The sequence below is a fragment of the Agelaius tricolor genome, unplaced genomic scaffold (assembly GCF_023055355.1).
Source record: "Agelaius tricolor isolate 1412-34295 unplaced genomic scaffold, bAgeTri1.0.p SCAF_46, whole genome shotgun sequence".
In the NCBI taxonomy this organism is placed as follows: Eukaryota; Metazoa; Chordata; class Aves; order Passeriformes; family Icteridae; genus Agelaius; species Agelaius tricolor.
Window position 1 is genome coordinate 1,270,725 of NW_027269306.1, and position 24,770 is coordinate 1,295,494.

The following is a 24,770-nucleotide window of genomic DNA, read 5'->3' on the forward strand; positions in this document are numbered from 1 at the left end:
CAGTTTGAAATGTCTGCCCTTACTTATCCAGAAGTTCATTTTCTGTCATGGTGCACAGCAATTAAGAGAAATACCCATTCTGAAGGATGAATTAATAACTCCATTAGCCCTGATTTAATTCCAGGAAGAGCGACCACTATCTCTCTCCTTTGAGAGGCAGCAACAAATTGGGCAGGAGGTAGGAACGCCTCACCCAGCTCTGTAACTCTGAACACACGGACAGGGAACAGCCTCCACAGCTGCCACTTTGGGGACAATTTTAACACACCCCCAAAGCATTAAGAACAATTTGGAGTCAAAGTCACTGACCTTGAAAGTTAAGTCCGTGATTAATTTTATTGCCAGTCATTGCATTTTAAAATAATGTTATTTATAAGAAATTGTACTTAAAATGAAGCATATGTGCAAGTCTGAGGACCTGGAAAAGACAAGTATTTAAGTATTTTCACTTTGTGCCTCACTATATATAACTCAGACAAAAAGACAATTCCTCTGAGAAAAAAAAATAAAAAAGGAATCCAGCCACCTTTATAGGCACAGCCCTTTATTAAAAATGTAAATTGAAACTCAGCTGCCCATGTAACCTTTACCTCCCACTACTGAAGTATCTGTTAAGCTACTGTCTGATGGGATAAGCAAAAGGCTTGCTACTCATTTACTGGGTGACTGACTAGCAGGGCATACAATTTCAGTCATTATAATGGCAGTGTTGGGGGGTTTGTTGTTATTGTTGTTTTGTTGTTGATTTTTTTAAACAAGGCAGAATGATCGATCTGCCAGACACTTTAGAGAGAAAACTCTCATAAAGTAATGCTTGCATGACTGTTTCAAACTCAATTTTGATTAATTGACTATATTATACTTCATAGAATGACAGCATGAATAAAATATAGAGTATTTTTCTCATGTAGCTCTTTAAATAAAAAAGTATCACACAGCAACGGAAGTATCAAGTTTCAGAGTTGCACTCAAAGCTTGGAATATTCCTCTTAGAGGTAACATGGTCCTCAGGGTTTTATTCCCTATGAAATGCAAACTCAAGTAAACAAAGCCCATTGTCAGTTCTTTGGTTTATGTATTTAGTCTTGAGGTTATGCTGTCCCTGGGCAACAATCACATTTCATTCTGCCCAGACCGGCAAAATAACACTGGCTTTTTATTTGATTTGATGCTGTAATGGATAATTAATCCAGATCAGATGGTTTAAAGCAAAGAACATTATTTCAGTGATGTACTCGATCTGTTGACAAGACACTAACTGTAATTCCTTGGAAAAAAGTCAGCCTGCAATGCTGACACATTAAAAAAAAATCAAAACTTTCTACCTATGAAGGTGCATTTTACCTTCCAGTTTTTAAATAGCATCTCTGAAGTGTACAACACTTCAGATGAATACACAGATGAATATAATAGCTAAATTTAATCACAAAGCAAATTTTACAAACACTAAAGTTGAAGCACATTGTTAGTATGAAGATGCTAGGAAAAATAAAATGCATTTTTGAAGAAAAATGTTGTCTCGTTTTATTTTTTACCAATTTGCAAAATAATTTGGCTGCATAGCATGGGTTGGGGTGGAAAAGCTATAAAATAGATTTTTTTTTCTTCTTAATCAAAAACTTATAACTTGGTACTAGAAGCCTACTCTTTAAAGGGTGATTATAATGGTAGCAAAGATGTTTTGATTAAAGAGCTTGGGATTTACTCCACTGGAAAAACACAAAGCTAACACTCGCTCTGTTGGACACTTCATGTTACAATTATACAGGATGGGGATAAAACAGTGAGAAAAAGGCAAAGCAAATAATTTGCAGTCAACTTCTTCTCTTTGCTAATATGCATCTGTGAAAGGAAGGAGCACAAAGGAGGAGGACAGACATTCAGAGACAGATCCTGTGTGTGAAAGTGCCCTGGGAAACAGACTCTCCTTTTTGTCAGTAGAGTTCCTACTACAAGAGAACTTTCTTCCTTGGCTGGCTTCCTCTAGATGAAAACGTGACTAAAAGTGGATGAAGGTGTACAAATGATGTTTGACATCACTGAATTCAAGCCATTCTCTGGATATCCAGGGGGGGAAAAAACCAAACCAGGCCATACCATTTATCCATTTAAAGGGTAGGATGTTGTGACCTATTCCAACCACGAAACAAGAATAGAGAGGATAAATTGCCAGTTTGTCTGTATGAAACAAATGTCAGCTGAGATTCAGAATCACTAAAAGTCAATGCTGTAAGGGTGTTTCTTGAAATGACTGAAAGTTGTTTTACAATATAACAGTGGTTTTGAACTAAAAGCTTTGATATTATGTAACTGTACTTCCTTTATCCATCTGGAAGGCTTTCAGTTACCAATTATGTTCATATTGTCAGAGTGATTAGAATATGAGCACTACTCAAAGGTCAAAAGCACAAGGAAGCTTTCTAAGAAGCTGTTGGGTTTTTTTTCTTCTTGTTGTTGTTCCACATTTGGAACTCTGTATCTTAAGAGAGCTCACATTCCTCTAATGTCTTCTAAACCCATAAAGCTTTTCACAGCCTGGAAGGACTTGTGTACATAAAACAGTATTCCAAAAACACTGAAATTGAAACAAATTCCTTGAAAACACACAGGGAAAAGATCCCTCCAAGAATTCATGAAAGCATGTTCTTTCAGCCTGTTACCCCACCTAAAACCACCAGCAACATGAGAAATATCAATCCTCATCATTCCTATAACATCAGCTCCTGAAAGGGCAAGTATCATGACTGCAGTTTGGATTACTTTAGTTGTTAAACGTAGAATGAATCTATCTATAGTCTTTCAGAATGGTAATTCAAGGACTATTGTAAAAGACAGATCATTCTGATTCCTCCTCATTTTAGTCAGTGTTATTTTCTTGAAACAGTTCTCTATGAAAAACAGTGCAACATTGGTGAGATTTCAGATTTGTTAATTCTGCCTCCAGGAAAAGACATTGTGTTAGAAAACATATCCCCCATCAGTTAATGTGCTTGTGTCAGGGTAAGTCAATTAGTGTTGCTATCTCACTGCAGGGGTTCCATACTGTTGTCTCCTTATCACAAAAGTTCCATACCTTCTTGGGGTTTTCTTGTGGGCATCTCCTCACAGCACTAATGCTTTCTTCTTCCCAAAGCAGCCAACTCCAGTTCCCTTCTCACCCAGCCACCCCACTCTTTTATAGCACTCTTCTTCTCATTGGTTACAGCTGTGGCCTGGTAAAGTCAGGCCTGCTCCTAATCTTTCATCATTGGCCCAGCTGCAACTCCTTAGGGCTAAGATTACTTTCTACACTGTCTTTATTTTCTTATGTTCTATCCCTCTACAAATTAGGATTCTGAAAGAGCATTTGCAGCGTGTTCCACTCACATGCAAAACCACCTCAAAGCCTTTTTAGGCTGACTTGTTTCTGTGTTACCACTCACATTTAGCAACTTGTTGATTAGCATGCTGTGTGATGGGGTACATTTTCCCTGGAAAAACAGGCTAATGGGTGGTCCTTAAATATATGTTCTGCACAAAGAACACCTTCATGGAAAAAGGTGCAATGGGAAAGTCACTCCCTGCTGCCTCTTAGGAATGTGGACCATCCTGTCTTTTATGCCTGTATAACATATTTGCTATTTTTTACCCTCTTTTCTAATATATTTAATAATTAATATATGGAAATAATGTCGTGGGGTTTTCAACACTTATTAGAAAGAAGAGGGCTAAGTTTTCACAGGTAATAAAGCAATCAGCTACAGGCATGCAAACAAACTCTTTTTCATCAACACAAATATGTTCAGCTATTGTCTGCAAACCTTTGTGTTTCTACAAAGTATTGAGCTTTAAATCTAAATCTCATTTTGACTCACTGCTTCTCACAACTTCAGTGCCAACAGTGTCTTAGTGCCAGTTCAGAAATTAAGAGAGAAAACTACAGCAGTGTCTGGGGCAGGCCTGGTTGTGAACTCCTCCCAAAATTCCTTGTAACAGAGACAGGAGTAGTCATATTTTCACAGAGGAACATGAGGAATAAGGTAGCCAGAAACTGTGAAAAAGAAAAGAAAAGGAACTCTGCCATAGCAGCTGAGAGAACAGTACTGTCAGTATTTTGGCCTCTAAGGTGGAAGTCTGAATCCTGCCCTTCCCATCACAAAACAGCTGCACAGCTCTTTTGGAGACAGCCCTGGAAAATTGAGATGTTTACCCCCACCAGCAGTTAAACTCCCACTGGAGATTACATTGAAGACAGCCAGGTTATTTTAAATTGACACTTAAGGTACACTGTGCTCATCTGTTTTGGTTCTGAATCAAAACAGATTAGAAACATTCAAAAAATCTTTTAACACCAATTTGACTACTCAGAGAACAGATTCCAGCTCAGTAGCAGAAAAGAAAAATTGTTCCAACTATAAATTGGACAAAATTCTGTGAACCCTCAGAAATGGAAAGTAAAAACAAACATGCTGAGTGGAAGTGTTCATAATATCAATACTCTGAGCAAGGTATGTAGTTTAACTGGAAAGCAAAATACACAGGAGGAGATAATTTCTGCCATTCCAATTCACTTAAGACACTTCATGATGATGAAGGCCTCTCTGACATTCCAAGACTAAATCCTAGAAATCCTTCCTAAGTCTGGTCACCATAGACCAGATTTATCATTAAGCAAAAGCAGGGTCACTATTTTACTAAAAGAATAGTCAGAGAAAAATCTGTTGACTCTCTGTTTTAAATGCAGTAGAAGACACTATTCAAGATGTGACAGATATGATCTTGTTGTCTCTGTTGTCCAAGAGGAATAGTATTGAAGGATAACTGAAGTCAGAAAGGACCTCAGGAGATCTCACAGAGTAAGGTCAGCTAGGAGATCAGATATGGCTGCCCAGCACTTTATCCTGTTTGAACATTAAAAATTCCAAGGCTGGAGACCACACAACCTCCCCAAAGAATGCATTTCAGTGCTTTCATAGACTCTTTGTGAAGTTGTATCCTTATGTGCAGTGCCTGTACTGGAGGAGTGTTCACAATTCCTGCAGATGCCTCCTTCACTCAACAGCAGCACTGCTGCAGAGTTCTTGCAGAGTGAACACAGGGCTAATTTCAGCCTCCTTCTCTAAGATATTGTCATTAGCATAAAGCAGCCTTTAAATATCCTTTGTTCACAGTTCCAAATCTCTGCTCCAGGATGGAGTAAATTATTTAGGCATCCTGAGAAGAATTTCACAACTTATAGATTCTTTATGACAAGGGTACAGAAATTCCAAATTTACCTTAGGCTACACCTGACGCAAATGTGTGGGTAGAAATGTTATTTAGGTACTTAAAATAGGGAATTCAAGCAAAAGCATGCCCCCTCACAGGAGTCTTTCTTGCATTCTTTCTCAGCAATTTGCCTAAATGGAATAAATTTTCTCCTTTTATGCTTATGCTTTTTACACAGTGCTTATTTGATATAGAGGACACGGATGAGGATGGAAAATGATAATATTTTATTTGCTCCTTGTACAGAGAGGGAAAATGCTTTCAAGACTTGTAAGTACTAGTCACATTTTACAAGAAAGTATTCTAAATCTTTAGAGAGATTACATGATTTCCCAAAGTCTCCTAGTGAGAGAATGGTTGAAACAAGAACAGAGCTACATTACTTCATCCAGTATACCCAGTTCTAACCCATCCTCTGATTTAATTCCTCTCCTCTAATATTAGATATTAAAAGTTAACAGGCTCAGAGAGTAATGACCATGTTCCTGGAACAGAATCCAACAAAGATAACTTAATACATAGAAACCATTCCTGGATGAGGAAGGCTCTGAGGATTTGGGAGACAAGGAGAGGACTCAGGTGAAGCATGGTCAATGTTTCCATTCTCCCCTAGCCTCCTCTGTTTGGATGGTGCTGGATAACAAACACCAGCTGAGATGATCTTTGGCCTGACCAGTACAGCTATTTATAATTTGCCTCCAGAATGTGTGCTAAGCATAGACAATTGGATAAATCACTGAATCACCAACAAAGGAGATAGTGCTGTAGAAATAACACAATGGGAACGTTTGGCTATTGGGATATTGCAAGAGGCCAACTGTTTAAAGGGTTTTGCCTCAGATTCCTAGACTTTTGGAGTTACTATAACAACACATCAGCACCACCTAAAAAATGTTTTCCCTTCTTCCTTTCTTATATATGCACAAGACTAAAGTGTTTTAGAAAATCTGATCTCATTGAGGAACCTCTGAGCAAAGAATAATGTTGACCAAAGCTGGCACAAGCTGGCAGTCTCACAGACAGGGCTGTATTGCACTGCTTGGTCACTCAATTTTCATAAAAGGGTTTTAGCCTTGCATCCTATTTCCCAGGATCCTCAACAGCAGTGGAGGTTTCTACCTAGATACAGAGGAATTCACTGATGGACAGCTTTGGACAGTGAAGAAAGAGCATCTTCATTCAGCACTACTGGGAAAAGCTTGGAGCCAAGAATGGCCCAGAATAACAACTCCATAGGGGCAGGATTTGCATATTAACAAGGGTGGGTGCAGAGGCTTTGCCTTCAGAACAGTTTTGGTCTCTGAGGAACAGGGTGTTCCTCTACACATCTGATTACATGTGGATCATATCAATGTGCCAGGGACGGCAATACTCTGCTCTTCAGGGAAATCAAGATGCTACTGAATATGTAATGTGATTATTTTAGGGTATTTTAAATACAATATTCCAGAAAATAGCCTGGCTGATCCTACTGGAAATGGAAGAGGAAAGACATAAGGGGCTGCCTACATTATTAAACTGCTGTGGAAACTGCAATGAATTGTCAGAATACAAACAGTATTTACATTCTTCCAAGCCCTTCTCTAATATCCAGTCTCAGCTAGACATTTGTTTAAGCTCCATGGCTTGGCTGTGATGACAGGCATAGAATTCTTATAGATGGGAGAAGCCACCCTGCTGGACCAGACACAGTGCTGACCTTCCCTGTGATAGTTCATTCCTGTACTTGTGAGAGCCTTGCTTGTTATTTTCTACTGTCTTAACCTATTGACCAGCAAGAACTTCCACATAGTCCATACAGATAAATCAACTGATGCTTTAAGGGGGAGTTTGCTGCAATATTATTTTATAACAAAAACCTCACTGCTAACTGCTAACTAACTGCTCTTAGTACAATTTAACACTCAAGCTAATCGGTTAAGAAAGAGAGAAAGAGAAGAAATAGGCTATAAAATAAGATACATTACTAAAACTCACTGTAAAGTTCTTGTGTTTTTTTTTTTTTAAATATACTGCACTTGTCTCTTGCCCAGATACCGATCTACCCTCAGAACTGGAAAATATATTTTTGATATCTCTTATTTGATGTCTTACTGGCTGTGTTATATATTCAGAGCAGATAGTCTGAAGCAAAGAACAAAGGCTGCGTAATTTGAACTTTAACTCATACTTCACAGGTCAATGCCTCACTCAGCCTGCAAGAAAAAGCAATTATTGCACTTGAGCTAACAATATTATAAAAGGGGGTCAGTGACACACCATTTCATTGGCAAAAATATGTGCAGTAAAACAAATTAAACTAAAAAGAATTTATTTTCTTAAAAACACCATAATTTCAACCACCCGACTGAAGAACTGTTCAAAAGCATAAAGAAATGCACTGACATGACATTAGCTGCTTGAAATCTTAACCCTGAAGTACTTCTGAATACAGTTGTGATTGAGCCTCTTTTTTAATTTTAATGCCACATTTTTCCCTCTGTGTCACTAATTAGATGCTTTTTGGACAAAAATTTTAAACAATCACAGCTTCAAAACAAACAGGGTGACCCATTCCTAAGTAATGTTAATTTAATTCTACCCACTTTTGGTTACTTCTGTTTTTAACAGTGGCTGCTTTCATGCTTGGAAACAATTGCTGTGCCTTTTGGAACAGGTAAATTGCTCCAGTGAGTGACAAGTTAGTCCTCTTACTGTGAGACTGGAAGCTGTTCTTTCCATCAGAAGTGAGCTGCTTGGAAAGAACAGATTTTATGCTTCACCAAGTTTTTTCCTGCCTGTATACAAGAGGACATTATCTCACTGGTGCCACAGCTAAGGAGAAAGGGAAAAAGGCCCTGTGTGACTGATGTGCAAAGTGCTCAGCCAGAACCTGCTGCTTAATGAGGGGGACAGGGAAAGGACAGAAATCTCCTTTCAGCAGCTCGTGCTTTCTGTGGAGGGAACCACTCCAAAACACAGCACAAAATTTGGTCTCTGGTACAGAAAAGCATCCCCCAGCTGTTCCCATGGGACATTCTTTTCCTTGAAGTCCCTGAATTGGAGCACATCCTAGAAACATTTATAGATTGTGGAAATACTTGACCTAATAAAGGACAGGGGAAAAATTCCCACTCACAATTCCCCAGATCAGTCTCATTTTGCATTTTCACCTGGTAATCAAAGTGAGGATCAAAACACTTAATTGGAGCCTTTGAACAAAAATCAACTTGTAAGCCAAGGCATTTGCTCATGCTTACCCAGGTCTGCCCCAGTCTCCCATAAAGCACTGTTTTATTTATCAGGACAGACTAATTAGCTGCTTGTGCTGTGTTCAGCTTTGAGCAAAGCAAAGAAGCTGGAGAACTGCTAGAGACACATTGCAGCAAATGGAAAAGCAGCTGGGGCAGCTACACAAATTCATCCACTGTGGGAAAAGAAAAGTTTAAGCCAGTAAATACAGCATCAGACAGTGCTTGACCTTTGAAACTGTGTCTCAGCCTTGGTGGGAAAACAAATATTCCACTTGTCATTAATGGGCATCTCTTCTGCATGTGAACAACAGGCTATTGTGCCAGAGAAAAAAGAAATGTCCTCAACATCTTGCATTAATCCTCCCTTGGGGGAGTACAGGGAGAAATGTGAGGTGGGGGCACACACACACACACACACAAAAGTCCCCAAGAGATCAATGCTGCCATTGTTTTCTTTAAATAAAAAATTGGTAACATCACTGTAACAAGTTCAGTTTTAGGTTCTATCTTCCAGGAGACTCCAAAAGCAAGGGTGTTTGAAATATTTAATCTTAACAACATGTGTATAATCACCTAAAAGCCATGAGGGTGGAACAAGAATAGCTAGGATGCAATGCAAAATCCTGGGCAAGAACAGGACAGAAATACTATGTAAAAACCAACATTGTCCTTGAATGTCTTCCCCTCCTAACTTTCTTTATTAATTTGCAGCTAATGAACAACATCACAAAAGCTAATTTCATTTGAAATATTGTTTTGGAAGGTCAGAGACTGCACACAAATAGCTTAAGGTGAAATAGCATAAGAATGAGAATGTTATTCCAACTCTAATACTCCTGCTGAAGCATAGTTAGACACTGAATTGACTCTTCTCTTTTTAGAGGACACCAAACACTGTGTGATGTCAAGATAATTAATCACGTTGTATTATTAATCTAGCATTTAAAAAAAAAATCTTTTACCTGCATCTTGATAAGAAAACTACTTTAAAAATTATATTAGCCAATATGTCCCTGTTGTCTTATCATAGGAAATAAAGCAGTTTACTTGTGAAATCAAGCAGAAAAGGCAAGTGTCTCAAATGATTAGTTGGCTGTATATAAAATGGAATGCATGTCTATTTATATTACTTGATAGGTTATATGTATGCACTGCAGAAACCATATTAAGAAATAAAATCAAATCAAATCAGAATATGACAGCTCTTGAACTGATCTTATCTCACATCTCTTATGTCTTATCTCTTATCTTCCTAACTGCAGACAGGCCAATCTGCTTGGTCTAGAACATTCCAAAGCAAGTGTCTTTCTTAGACCCCTCTAAATCAGGTAAACTAGGGATGACACCCTTGCAAGAGCAGTAAAACACATGGGGAAAAATGAACCTTCTGTCCAGTTTTTACAACAGCTGCAGGGGAGGTACCAGAGATAAAAACCTGCCTCAGTATACAAATCCTCCTGAGCACTCACTGCTCTGGTTTGTGTAACTGCAGCTTCTGCAGCATTTTGTGTCAGGGGGTTCCTTGCCTGGCAGTGTTCATTAGGAGACTTTATATCAAGGCACTGATGCTCTCCATCTGTTTTCAGCACACTGCCGGAGTAAATCAGCTTAAAGCAAGTTTATCCACCCCTTGCAAGATTAGGAGAATCCTCATTTGGCACGAAAACATCAACTCTCATGTGGTCCATTTCCAGGGATGCAAAGCAACTTAAAAAGGAGGCAGGCAGATGAGTGTAGAGTGCCAGTGTGTTGCCTCCTGCCCACAATTCTCCAGTAGCTCTAGGTCAGTGGATTCACACCTCTCAGCAAAGATCAGGTTAAGGTGCTTTTATCCTTTATCACCAGAATTCTGAATTACTGCCCTCTGTCAAACTGAATTGTATAAGCCACCCATGAAAGAGATGCTACTTGCAGAGTTTTTGTACCTATAGCATGTCTAACTTCTGCCCATTTATAAATCCAATTAAATCACACTACACCACCACACATATCAAAACCTGGCATAAAAATATAACTAGCAAAGACTCCACTTCGAATTTGCTGAATTACAAGAATTCTTGTCCTACCTTATACCTTTTAGGTTTTTTGGTTTTAAACTGAGACTTGAAGGAAAGCATGCAGAAAGAAAATCCACATGGAATTGTATGCTTTCATTCATATCCGCTAAAGAAACAACACTCCAAGGAGTGCTGCCAAGGACAGAGGCTACACCTTAACAGGTAAGGGAAAGGATTCATGTCCACTTTTAATGAAGAGTTGGTTTTAAGGATTCTTTTTAGCTACTTTTTTTTCTAAGTTTTAATTTTTTAAAGGTAAAGAATTATTAAAGACTAACTATAATCTATTAAAGGTTTAGGGACTTAAAATGTGAACAATTTTGTCTATCATCATAAAATTTATGCCAAATCAGTGTGTCTGTTCATCAATTCAGAAAAATGTGTTGAAATAAAATATTTATGATACAAGCCTCTCAACTGGATTGCTGCATTGAGCATGCATGGTAGAAGTAATCCAAATACAAAATTTCAGGTTTTTTTACATAAACATAGGTTTTATTTTTTAAATTATGGCAATTTTAAGGCAGGAGATATCCTGTCCACTTCAATATTTCTGGATTGTATCCGACTTACTACAAATTCTTTTGATATTTATAAAAGCAAACTGGAAATGTGTAATTTCCCTGAAGCTAAAATCAACCACACAAACAGAGCAGGGGTGGGTGTTCTATCTTCTCCCATCCACTGCAGAGGCAGAAGCCAAACCTTCCTTTCCAAAGTCTCCAGCCCACATGGACACAAACACTTGAGACTGCACTTCTAACAGCCAGACCATGCTCTGTTTTACAAATAAGCAACTTGTCCCATTCAAGCATCTATTAATTAAAGTCTCAGATATAGATTTTCCTTCAAAGAAAACCTTCACACATCTATTCCACTAGTGCGTACAGAATTCCAATTTATACTTCAGGATCAAACAACAAAGCATTGTAAACTTTTTTTCTTTAAAATCCAGTTCCCTTCTGTTTATCCTCTTTTTATCAGATTTTTTTTAAACCAAATTTGAATTATTTCTTTTTATATGGTCCAGGGTTGTATATTTATTAAAAAGATCAATGTGATTAAGATGATTAATAACCTCAAACAGTTCTCATCCCTGATAGAGGGATGAAGAGCAAGGCAGAGATTTAGCAAGAGGCATTCTTAGTTTTCATGTGAGGCCTCAGGTTGGAGTTTGAATATTACTTAATCATTGGGCTATGCCCTGGAAAAAAATGCCTTTGTAGGCAACAAACTTCATTTTATAGGGTTTTTTCCCCCTGTGTATTTTTAGATTTACTTTTTCCCCCTTATCTCACCCTATTTTCTGTAGAATGTTTTGTGAAAGACTTCTGCTCATACTCATGTCTGAAGTAACTTTTAGTGTTACTAAAAGTTTCCAAAGCTTGAGCAATGTTTCCACGAGGTGTTTTATGTCCATTGATACCCCATAAACAATGCCGGGTCCTGCTGTTCTGTTAGAATAAATCAGCATAAGCTCCTTGCCTACAGAACTAAACTGGCTCACATTTGCTGTAAATTTGGCCAACTCTTTATTTAGTGATATACAAATCTGAGTCCTACTGCTGAAACTTGGAGCTGCATAAAATGCAGTGACCATGAGAGACTCCATGCTTCTCAAACTTAGAATTGATAAAGTTTAACTCTCCAAGTTTGAAGTCTGAAAGGATCCCAGTGAATTAAGTTAAAATGTAGCAAAAAGAAAAAAATTTAAAAAGCAAACTCCACATAACTTTCTGCCAAATGCTATACAAAACTTTGAGTTTAATTCAAGGTCAAGATAAAAATGAGATTTAGAGAATAAGCAGACTGGTCAAAGTCACTATCTCAGTTAAAGAAGAGAGGAAGGGAGACCAAAGCACACAGAAAGCATCCATGATAAAAGCAAGGGACCACCTGGGGAACAGAGCCCTTGGCATCACTCAGCCATGATCCACTACACCTGGAAATACACAGAACAAGGGATGGTGGCAGCTCTTCCCTGGGGATGATACCTGAGAAGCGTAACAGGGCAGAGCAGGCTGTGCTGCCCCACAGCAAAGGACTCAGCTCAGAAAGAGCCACCAGAACACAGGAGATATCAGTCTTTCTATATCAATGACAAGTGCTGCAACAAGCTTGTTTAGAGGAAGTGTCACCCACACAGAGCCCTGGATTCCCACAATCTGTCCAGAATAGCAAACACCTCAGACTTGAGTGCCTCAGAGTAGCAGCTGTGGCGAGCAAGTGACCAGGTTTGTAACAGGCTCAGCCAAAGCCGCTTCTCGCCGTTCACAGTCTCATTCTCAGGATTTCAGCTCTCGTTGCTGGGAGGAGCCCTGGGCCAGGAACCAGCACTGAAATTCACACCTACAGACAGACCAGGTGCAGAGCTGATAAGCTGGTGGGGTGGTGCCTGGATCCTGGTGTTCTGTGAGCACAGAAGGACCAGCACCCCGGCTGCTTCACATGCCCCACCCGCCTTGTCTGCGCCGCTAACATTTGTCACACACACATTACGTGTAGTACCTTCACAGCAAACTTCTGCTCTGAGATAATACTGAGCATTATCTCTCTCCTGAGTGAGAAACTTAAGGTCCTTTGTGCTTTCATAATCTCTTCAGCAAGGCCAAAGTAAATCAAGGAGGAATTGGAGTCATATTTTTAGATTAGAATAAATACACCAGTTATGGTTCCCCTGGCTTGATCATGCACACAATACCCCCACACATCATATATGATGTAAATAAACAGCTGTAAATAAAGATTTGCACTTTGAGGAAGCTGTGCTTCAGGCCTTGAAGCACTATGTTTCCCTGAGTTAGGCAGTGAGCACACAGAGTTGTGATCTGGCAGCACAATTTCTCAGGATCTGTGTGTATGAGGTCAGCAAATACAGAGGAGGAAGAAATCAGGATGTACTGCAAAGAGGGGAAGCAGAAAAATGAGTGAAAAACTGTAAAAGAAAGAGCTTTTGGGGAAGAAATTTGAAGAAATGGGGATAATATGCACTTGAATGGAAAAGAACAAGTAAAAATTTGGGACCATAAATGTGCTTCAAAAAGCTCAGTTATAATATATAATGCCATAGGATTTAAAGAAATTATTTAAGCAACTGCCCCAATGTTTGCACTATCTTCCACACTTCTCAATTCGTATTTCTGCTGATGTAACCTCCCCTTGGCCACCAAAATTGTTTTACTGGGCAATCGTCTCCATACCTATTTGATGGGTTAAATCCCATAAAGTTTCTAGATATTGCATGCTATGTATAAGCTCATATATATGCACACCATATTGGGTAAAAACAATACATGAAAAGCCTACCACTTTGCATTACAGAAATAACTTTTCAGCTCATTCCTGAGTATGTCACTGATGGAACTATATACAGAGACTTTATTGCTTCACTCAGCTCAATGATTTGTGTGAAAAATTCCCTAATATTTTTTTTAACTTTGGATCTTTTTTCATAAGTAGCAGCTATACAGAATACACAAACTGAGAAATGTTGACAAATCTGCCATTAATTTATAGAAAAAAAGGACTATCTGCTTCTTCATTTTTTTTCTAATTCTTAACACTGTTTAATCTCAGGCTTTTTTCAACAGCTGATAATGATAGTGAGCATACTTCGCTATGAAGTTCTCAGCTGCAATTTCTTCAAGGTTATTCACAGTGTTTTACTGAATCACCTTTAGTATTAGTTGATTAGTGCAGTGTAAAAATTGATTCCTGACAGATCAGTTTCTAAAATGGTCTAGGAATGGTCTAATCAAAGGCAAGAAGGAACCTTCTAGGGCAAGCTCCAATTAAAATCAAAACAATACAATCCTAGCTCCATACTTAAATGAAATTACATTTCAGCTTCTTACAAAAGCATGAATTGAAATTACATTTCAGCTTATAAAAAAGAATTATTTGACAGATCAGTTACTTACAATGGTTTCATTCCTAAATATTGTGCCATTCTGTGTTCTGCTGCTACCAAACTATCAATAAAATCCTCATCTCTTATAACTGAATTAAAAAACTCTCTCTAAATGTGACCTTTTATACCTTGCTCTCAAGTGGACTGCAAATCAACTTATCTTAGAGCTCAGTTTGGGTTCAATCAAACCAAAACTTCAAGGGCTGTATTTAAGCAGTACTGTGATTTAAAAGCTCATGGAGAAATAGCATCAAAATCATCTCTGGCATTTGCAATTCTCCTGACATTAAGGCTTGCATACATGTACTGGCCTAAAAACTGTAGCATCATTTATTTCAACTTTAAAAACAAAAATCTAAGCTTTCTTGTGAGAAAAATTTGACTCAATACATTTTCTTCTAGTGTGAATGGCAGCTTGAAAATAGATGTTATTCAAAGAACATAGGACTACTGGAGCAAAACCAGTTCATTTCACTGAGGTGTTTGCAAACTTAAGAGAACAGATAGATGAATTTTCTGTAGAATGTGGACCGCTTCCCCCAAAGAATTGCAACAGGAAGGAAGCACTCAGTGAGCATCCCACTCAAGAGGGCAAATGTGTCTAAGTAATTATATGTCATCACTATCTGCAAAGCCTCAACACTCAACAAAACAGCACCAAAAAAAAAAAAAGTCTTGCCAACTCTAATGCAGATGCAACCTCATTCTTCCTTACCAATAATTCAACAGTGCAGAAAATTTTTTCAATAAGAAACAACCCACCTTTGGAATCCTAAAAAACAAATGAAGGGGAAAAGCAACACCCAACTACAGCATTAAGTTTGTGGGTTTTTAGGGGGCATTCATTTCACAATCAATTTCTTTTCAACAGAAAGCTCTTTACCTCAGTCCAAAAACAGACAAGGAAAACTGCTTCCTCAAAATCTGCTACCCACTTTGTCACCTGCTTGTTATTCCCTTCATTTTCATGCTCGATTTGAGATTTTGTCCTGTACAAAGGAAGAGGATGTTTCTGGCAACAACCTGTCTTCAAATTCTGCAGAGACTCAAACCCTTCTTGTCCTGTCATCGTAATGACAAAGCATCACAGTTTGATGCTGATGGGAAGAGACAAATTCTGTCTACTGAAATATAACTGGCTGCAGTATTTGCAAAGGAACTTGATGTGTAGGGCTTATGTGACAAGGTTTTGGCAGTGGGGGCTGCAGGGGTGACTTCTGTGAGAGGGCAGCAGGAGCTGTCCCACCTTGGGCAGAGCCAGGTCCAGCTGGCTCCAAAATGCACAGCTGAATAAACAGAGCTTGGGCCCATTTTCCCATGTTTTCTCCATGGTCTGTACACCTTGATACAATCTAGACATATAAATAATTACCTTCTGCATCTCAGAAGAGGCAGTAGCATATTGAAATTCCAATTGTTCAGGGAAGTTCTTTTCCTGACTAAATCCTGGCAAGAATCAGTGTGCTGCTAAGTGAAAAACAAGCCTTTGGAGGTTCAAATTGTTATCTCTGGAAAACTGTAGAAAGAAGAGTGACATCAGTGAGAGTAGTGCCGACTTTCAAAGGAGAAAAAAGACCAGAGCCTAGCACAGTTTTACCAAAAAATATATACATACATGTAACTCCTACCTCCTCACAAAATTGCTTATTTTCATTCTTTCCAGCAGCAGGGATCACAACTGTGAGCATCCTTCCTACCACATTAGTGTGAAATCGGCTCTGAGGAGGCAGTGGCAGATGCATCATTAAAAATGTGAGTTCAAGTGCTGGCCCCAAGCTGTCCCTGGGTTGTGCTCTGAGGTCTCCCATAATTAAGTGATGAAGCAGCTCTCAGATCACTGGGAGCACATCTGCAGCAGAGCAGGTGGGGAAATCAGTCCCATCACTCCTCCCAGCATTTCTCCCAGCTTTCATATTTACAGCAAAACTCTCCCTCTTCACTGACAAAAACAAACTCAGAAACCCAACACTCTCACACACCACCACCAAGAAATCCTTAAACACTGCATCCAGTCAGGGATCTCTGCTTTGTAAGTCTTTAAAAGTTCATTCATGCCATGAATTGAAATTCATGCATTGAAATCAGAGTTGAGGCACTGAGGCTCCTGAATCTTCCATGTATTGTGCATGAACACCCTTTCCACAAACAGTAACATTGAAATAAAGACCAAACCAAGAAACCAAAACTGAACTGGCAATGAATACAAAAGGTCTATTAATGTCATTACCAGGAAAATTTCCAATTCAAATAAAAAATATGCCAGAAATCTCACAGGATTTTTGGGTGTAGTTGGTTGTTATTTTGTATGGGAGTTTGGGGTGTTTTTTACAAGTCCCTTTTTATTCCTCAAGAATTTAAGCTTACAATCTGCTCAAACAGTTTCATGGCTTACAGGTGCTGTAACAACAAAGGCATCAGGTTTCCTAACTGGCATAGGAAACTACTGAAGAAGCTGTATCCTATCTTAAAGTGCCAATTTTAATGAAAGCTTATCTCACCTCATCATCTTAATGACAGGTTGTATAATTCTATGTCAAACCCCTCAAAATGTTGCCTGGTACTAAAAACATGTCTCAGCTATCACTACCTTCCACTTTTCAGGTAGTGATTTTTATTCTCATGTTTTTTATTTAGTCAAGACTCAGGCTTACGTGATCTCCTTTATATAAAACACAAGACTTTCAACCACCAGCAGATAGTTCCCTGGGCACATGTTCTGGAATAAAACATTTGTGTGATTGTTTTGATTTATTTCCTCTTGCCTCAGTCAGGTTTCAGAAATTGAGCTGCTTGTACTCCTACCCTGTAGGGATTAACTTAATGACTCGCTTTGTTCAATCTGTTTGTGCATCCCAAAGTCAATGTGATGCAGTCAAAGCCAGATGGGGGTTGAGGAGAGGGGGAAAAGTCAATCATTTTGCCAATAGCACACAAATAGAGACTGTACAGAAACTGGTTGGACTGTCTGAAAGCTATTTTATGCTTGTCCAGCCTCTGTTTCCTGAAAATAATACCCCAGTTTCAGTCCCACTGTTCTGTCACTGCACTTGCTCCTACTAGAATACAAATGCACACATTACAAATAATTTTCATTGTATATCCATATTTTTCTAGGAAACATAATAATACACCTTAAATTAATTTATCTCCTCCTCACCCTGCTTGAGTGAAAAATTACATTCTTCAGATCATTATTTACTTGATTACAGGTTGGAGCTGGGATATGGGTTTGTGGAGGCCCAGAGAAGCTGACTTTATGCACAGGGTGGGCTGTGGAGGTGCACCCTGACCACCCCCACCTCACCATGAGCTGAGAAATGCTCCTGAGTTCCTCACAATCACTGTGCCCAGAATTAACAGGTGTCCAAAGAGCACCTGGTTTTTAAACCATCAGCCTTGGAAACCTATTCACACCACCCTTGTAGCTCCTGGAGAGCAGCACAACCCAGCAGAGCACAAGTGCAGGAATGAAGCCAAGAAGTGGCCGTGCACTGGAGGGGAGGATTAAGACCCCCAAAGCCTCTGACCCATTTCCAGAAAGGCCTGAAGGAACAGACTGTGCATGAGAACTAATTTGCACAGCAAGTGAAAAACCTGTCCACAAATATGTGCCAAGCCTGGGCATTGCCCCCAAGACCCTGGGCATCTCCTCAGCCTGACCAGCACAGCTGGATTGATCCTGAAATCAGGACTGACATCCCTTCAGCTGGAACCTGCACTGGTGATCTCTTTTTCTCTCTCTCTTCCTATTCTTCTCTCCATTTTCCTCTCTCTTTTCCCCCTCTCCCTCTCTCTTCCCCCTCTTTAATCCCTCTCTTCCTTTTTCTCTCTCCTTTTACCAATAACCCAGAACCCACTGCCATGTGCTTGCACAGCAGCTAGGGAGTAATACACCAATTTCCTTGCCAAGGGTGTAATTTACCAATAAAAATTTCTGATTGGTTGTGGCCCCTCTGATTTTTTTTGTTCCTTTCAATCATGAACGTTTCTGAATCCTACGTTTCCTTCCCCTTAAGGGTGGGTGGTCACACGGGTTCAGGAGCTCCACAGCTGTTATCAAATGTACAAAATGTGGCTAGATGCTGCAAGGAATGGGAAAATTAGGTTTTCTGAGCTTCCCCAAACCTTGCCTTTTTTTTCTAAGTATGTGTAAAGGTACTATGAGAATTGCCTCTCTTCTTTACATCAGCCTGAGCTGGGGAAAGGGAGGGAGTAGTGTGAAAAGGCACGAAAAATGGAGAAAAAATGTGACAAACTTCCAACAGTAAGCACCTCCAAACAGCTGGATGTAACCAGAACTCACATCCAGAGCTGTAAGTTCTTACTGTATTTCTGAGCCTTTAAAAGAAGGAGCAATAGCTCAGGTCCTAAGCCATTCTTAAGTATTAAGAATGTTTATTTCAGCTTTCTGCCTGAAGCTACTCAGAATTAATAGCACTTTTTTGCTTGTGGCAATTTCTTTTTTATTTATTTTATTACTTTATGAGTAAATTTGTTCTTGATAATTTTCTCTGCAGGGAATGGGAAGACATTTATTTCCACAAGGAGCATTTCTCTTTCCTGGGGGTTCTAACAGTTACATTTAAAAACAAAAAAACAAAAGGACTAAAAAAAATGTAAAAAGTTTTAAAAGAAGGATATATACACTCCTCTTCTCCTCTCACTGTGAAATACCATCTTTTTTTTTTTTTTTCCAAGTACTGACAGTGAATTGGTTCTTTTAATTCCCAGGCATTTCAAGAACAGCATGAGACTTGCAAAGGCAAGAGAAAACAATACAGAATAAAAAGTACTGATTAACTCGTGGTGGCTCATTGAGTCAGAATGTGGTTCCCTACTGAGCTGCCTCTAAAAATCTTAAATCATCCTTCCCTTCCCAAAGCACAAAGAACAATTTGATCTCTCAAGGTAAAAAAGTTAATTTCTTCAATCCAAAGTAGAAGTTTTTTAAAGGTGAAGGACCTTGATAAATTGCATTTTTAATTATAAAATCTAATTAAAATGTTCACCAATGTATTACTAGACGTGGGTTTGGGGTGGTTTTCTTCTTTTTTAAGACAATCAGATACAGCTATTTCTTACAAAATAGCCCCACAGGTTATGCTAAGAAAACACATTTTTCTTGGTCCTACTTCATTGCTTTATTGCTGGCTCCAGTTTTAATTGCCCAAATGAGAAGGTGTTACCATCCTTGAAGCATCACCACAGAGAAAGAACATTTCCTACCAGCTGGCACCTCTCCTATGTTTTTCAGTATCTATTGGTTTCTTTCACTAGAAGTTGGTAAACTTTCCACCCATTTCTCAAGATCTTTATTACTTCCAAAAAGTAAGGTGTGTTACTACTTGAATTACTTTATTACCAGTATAATTATTCAGGGATGGGATAACACACAACAGGATGGACAAAGGACTTAGAGACACTTCCATTACTTTTTTTCCAGACGCAGTCCCATGATTTTTTCCTTCATTTTTCTTTGTTTCTTGATAATGTGTTATGCATTTCTGTTTGGAAACCACCAATACAGTCACCATGTCACCAAATCATTCTACTCAAGAGGGGTTTTTCCATAGCTGTCCCAGCCTTTTCCCCAATTTTAGTCTTTCCTCACTACAAAGTTCCTTCTCTTTACTCTCTATGGTTGTCTTCACTCTCTTCCAGGCATGTGAGCTTTGAGCAGTGTAACTCCAGCTCCTTCCCTGTTTATCTGGTAGATGCAAGTGATCTGTCATTTTTGAACTTATGCTTCTGTCAGTGCATCTCTTCACATTCCCATTTGTTGTTCAAATCCCCTCTTATTGCATCCAGCTGCCTCCAAAACATTCAGCTGATATGTAAATTCCTTCCTAAGGTTTTATTCACATCCCCTACAGGATGAATAAAGGAGAATGATGCCAGAAAGATGAAATAAAAGTTTCTCTGGGTGTTTCCAGACTTTCCTGCAAGTTAGAGAGATTTTATAATGGATTTTTCTCTTTGCTGTAGAGTTACAAACTTCAATGACCAAATCCTGCCTTTTCCACGCTGCAGCTCTCCCTTGCATGTCACACATCATCTCTTGGTGTGCACCCAGCCTTGCTTGTCTCAGAGGGTTTACTCACATCATAATGCTTCACAAATAGAGGCCCTGAAATAACATAACCCCAATTAGCCCAAACAGTGAAGAATGAAAGGGGCTTCTGAACGTAGCTGTCATCCGCCATATCAGGAGAGAGAAATGGAAAACTTTTTTCTTGGGAATATGAGATTAAAGCACCAAAATAGTAAATTAAACATTGTTGTGCTTTAGTAAATGTCAACAACTACCTCAGTGGGAGAGTGACAGGCCTCTGGCAGAGGAAGTCAGTATAAAAGAGCAGATTTCAAAAAGAACCTGTTTTACTCTTTAAAAGGAACCATCAACACAAGTCACAAAGGATGACAGACAAAAATGACATCAGGAACAGCTTTTTAAAAAACCTGTCATCGCAGGAAATCAATAGGAAATAATTAACTAATAAATGATAGCCTCTGATATCTTGGGATTTAGTGTTCTAATGAAAACCTTCTTTGCTAGGTTCATTAAAAACAATTAAGATATTTAGCACTCTGGGAAGACACCAAAGCCTCCAATATATATAAAAGAGTAACTTACAATGCAAATATATCAAAACTAAGGATTATCTCAAAGAAAAAGGCATTAATAACATTGTAGTCTTTATCCTTACTATTATCAGGACAGCCAGTTTGTGTTCTGTTCATGTCTGTACAAACACTATATATATATAAAATAAAATATACATATATATGTGTCAGTAGTGGACTCATGAGTTGTGCATTATCCAGGTCAAATATCTTCTGTACAAATAGCACATCATAAAGCAATGCAGAATGATAAGTGAAAATTATATATCTAATTTACTTCACTACTTCAAATCAGAACTTACAGCTAATCCCTTTGAGATATTGAAACCTCCATAGAACATCAGATTTCTACACCTTGTTATCATCGTTCCACACTGTAAATCTACAGTGACATCCATAAATCTATAAAACCTACTGAGCTTGAATCTAATAACCAAAAACTACATAATGAATTTCTACCTTGTCATTTTACTCTGTATTTACACAAAGGTATTAAAGGCTGATATGTCTGAGCTTCTGCCATGAACAGACTTGTGCAATCTATTACTGGGGTTAATGAAATAAAAGCAGATTAGCTAAAAAATATTCTTTCTATATCCCATTAGTAGCTATAATTGAGGCTTATGTACCACACACATATTTTGTATCACATATTTTTATAAAACAGTCCTGTTCTGATTGTGGGCAGATAAAACTATACCAAAGCAAAGATGGTTTAAGACCCAATGAACAGAAGTATCCTTTCTTCATCACTGGTTGTCAGTATTTCTGTACACATATTTACCCACCAAAATAGAACACAAGCAGCTAGAAAAATAAAATTTAAAAACAAGTCAGTGTGTGGCTAGAAGCTTCTAGCAACAAAGGTGGGGATGGAGAGTGACTGGCAGGGCACCGGGGAGGGGTTGAGAAAAGGATACATTGGTTTCTAGGGAAACCGGGGAGGAGTTTTAAAGTATACAATACCAATTGGGGTGGAGTTAGGGTGACAGACACTAACAGGGATGGGAGGGAGAACCGGGGCAGAACCATTGTCAAACAAGGGGGGAACAGAACAGTCCAACTTTAACAGAACACAATACAACAGTGGACTACAGGTCTGAGAGAATTGAAGAAGACCTTGCACAATCCAGATAATGAAATACCCTGGTTTATTGAGATAACAAAAAGAAAAGTTGAGAAATCTGAATGCACTAACTAGAGGATCTCAATATATGTATTTGTGGTCATCTTATTGCAGGGGTTCCATACTGCTGTCTCCTACTACTATCACAAAAGCTTCATAACTTCTTGGTGTTTCTCATGGGCATCTCCTCAGAGCACTGACTCCTTCTTCTTCACAAAGCAGCCAACTGACTCAAATTCCCAGACCAACCACCCACCCCACTCTTTTATAGCACTCTTCTTCTCATTGGTTACAGCTGTGGCCTGCTAAAGTCAGGCCTGCTCCTAATCTTTCATCATTGGCCCAGCTGCAACTCCTTAGGGCTAAGATTACTTTCTACACTATCTTTATTTTCTTATATTCTATCCCCTGACATATAGTAATAATATATACATAGCACAGTGTATATATATATAGCACAAAATAAGGAGTATCAATATATATAAGAAATGCATTAACTATGGGGAAATAATACGCACAGGAAATACAAAATTATGGGAGGTTAATATATACAGTAGAGGCCCTAGCTACAAGAGGTTAATGTGCACAGGCCCTGTCCAGAGGCCCCACAAGCACAGCCCTGGGCACCAGCATCTCTTTCAGTGGCCGCAGAGCAGCAGCTGCTGGAACCTGTGCAGCAGGTGAATGCATTCCTGCACGACCTTCCCGTGGGCATTGGGATCGCTCGCCAGCTGCTGCAAGAGGTTGGGAGCTTCAGCCAGCCACAAGTCTGAGGGCAAACTGATCTCCCCAGGAAGCCTCTCATTGCCTATGACAAAGTGCTGCAGTTGTTTTGTCTGCAGCGAGCAGAGCAGGTACTCCACAATGTCCATCATCCGCCACGAGAAATCCCTGCTGTGCCAGCCTGCCAGGGGCACGGTGCTCAGCAGGTGCATCAGCACAGTCTTCAAGGTGTAGCTGGACAAACTTACACCCACCAGGCTGTGACTGAGCAGCTGCAGGCACTTGCAGTGGCAGCTGTCCTTGGGGGCCTGCCTGGAAATGTGCCTGAAGAACTTGGCCTCTGCCATGGCACAAGTCTCAATCCATGTGGTGCTTGGCATGCCTACTGCTGATGGCTGGCTGCCCACAAAGATGTCAGAGCCTCCTCGGCACACCCCAAAGATCATCTCAGCCATGAGGCTTTCCTTCTCTTTGCTGAGCTGAACTCGGCAGGAGCACCTGGAGGGCAGCAGAGTTAAACGCCAGTGGCAGGATTGAGGCAACAGCATCCAGGCTAACCTCACAAAGCAACAGAACCACTGGGCAGTTTTCTCCACATCCAGATAGGAGCCGGTGCAGAGGGTGTGCAGGAGGCTGGGCTCCTGTTCCCTTCTCAGCTCCAGCTCAGGGTGGTGGAGGAAACACAGCATGTCCTCCCTCAGCTGCCTGCTACTGCAGGTGCACAGCAGCTCCACACACACCCAGAAGTTCCTCTGGGCCATGCCTGCAGTGTCCAGCTCCAGGTGGAAGGCATGTCCTGGAGGGGGACTCAGGGGTACAAGCACCTGGTACACAACACCTTCTGCACAGGGACTCCAGCCTTCAAAGTCGCTGCCCACACCAATGGCTTCTTGTGGCACTGGGTAGAAACTGCGTGACAAGCCCTGTTCTAAGACATCTGTCAGTCTGGCCATCAGGTCACAAATCACCGAGCAGCCTTTGTCCACCTCCACAACAGGCAACTGAATGTGCTCAGCTGAAAGGCCTCCAAGGTTATTATTAACATTGTGGTCCTCATCTTCTTCAGTTGCATGGTGTTTGTTACTGTCATTCCCAGCAGCACTGACTTCCTCACCCTTCTGTTTGTTGTACACGGCCTTCTTTGCATTATTGGAGCCTTGTTTTGCTTTGTTTCCACCGTGGCCTTTTTCCTTTACATCAACACCACTGCCTTCTTCATTTCCATCCTTGTCTTCTTCCCAGTTTCCACCCTTACATTCTATGTTGTCCTGTGCAACAACGTTGTCTTCCTCCTCCGTGTTGCTGCCAGAACTGTCCTTCTGGCCACAGTTGTCTGCATGGTGTCTAATTGTCTGCACTCCAAAGCACAGTGCTGAGAACAGGACAAGGATTGCCACAAGAGCCCAGAACTGCCAGGCCAGCAGGGCTCCCCAGGCGCCAGGGCCCTGCTCCAGGCTCTGGTGCTCCAGCTCCTGCATCAGCCGAGCCATCTCCATGCTCAGGCGCTCAGCCCGCTGACGCATGCGCTCCCGCATGGCCTCATCCAGCCCATCGCCCGCCGGCTGCGGCCACTGCACCAGGCCTTGCACAAGCCACAGCAGGAAGGTCGTGGCAGGCATGGCCTCAGGAACAGAGGGAGGGGGGCACTGCTAAGGGAAGAGGGGACAGGAGCCCCAGGGATGTGAAGGCAGCACAGAGGGCCCAGGCAGCTGGCCGGGTGGCAGGCCTGCACCGCTGCCCCAGCAGCAGCAGCAGCAGCAGCATGCATGCCCTGCCAAAGGTTCTCCCACCAGGGACTGGCCCCTGGATGCCCTGTGGGAAGCTGTTCCCGGGATCTCTCGTGTCTGCCC

General features: G+C 40.3%; 1 protein-coding gene across 1 annotated transcript; it reads right to left on the minus strand.

The window, feature by feature from the left end:
* Positions 1-22,835: 22,835 nt before the first annotated feature.
* LOC139604200 (inositol 1,4,5-trisphosphate receptor-interacting protein-like 1) lies at positions 22,836-24,539 on the minus strand. Its single transcript, XM_071455277.1, has one exon. The coding sequence runs from the start codon at positions 24,537-24,539 to the stop codon at positions 22,836-22,838; it is 1,704 nt and encodes a 567-aa protein (XP_071311378.1).
* Between the last annotated feature and the right edge of the window lie 231 nt (positions 24,540-24,770).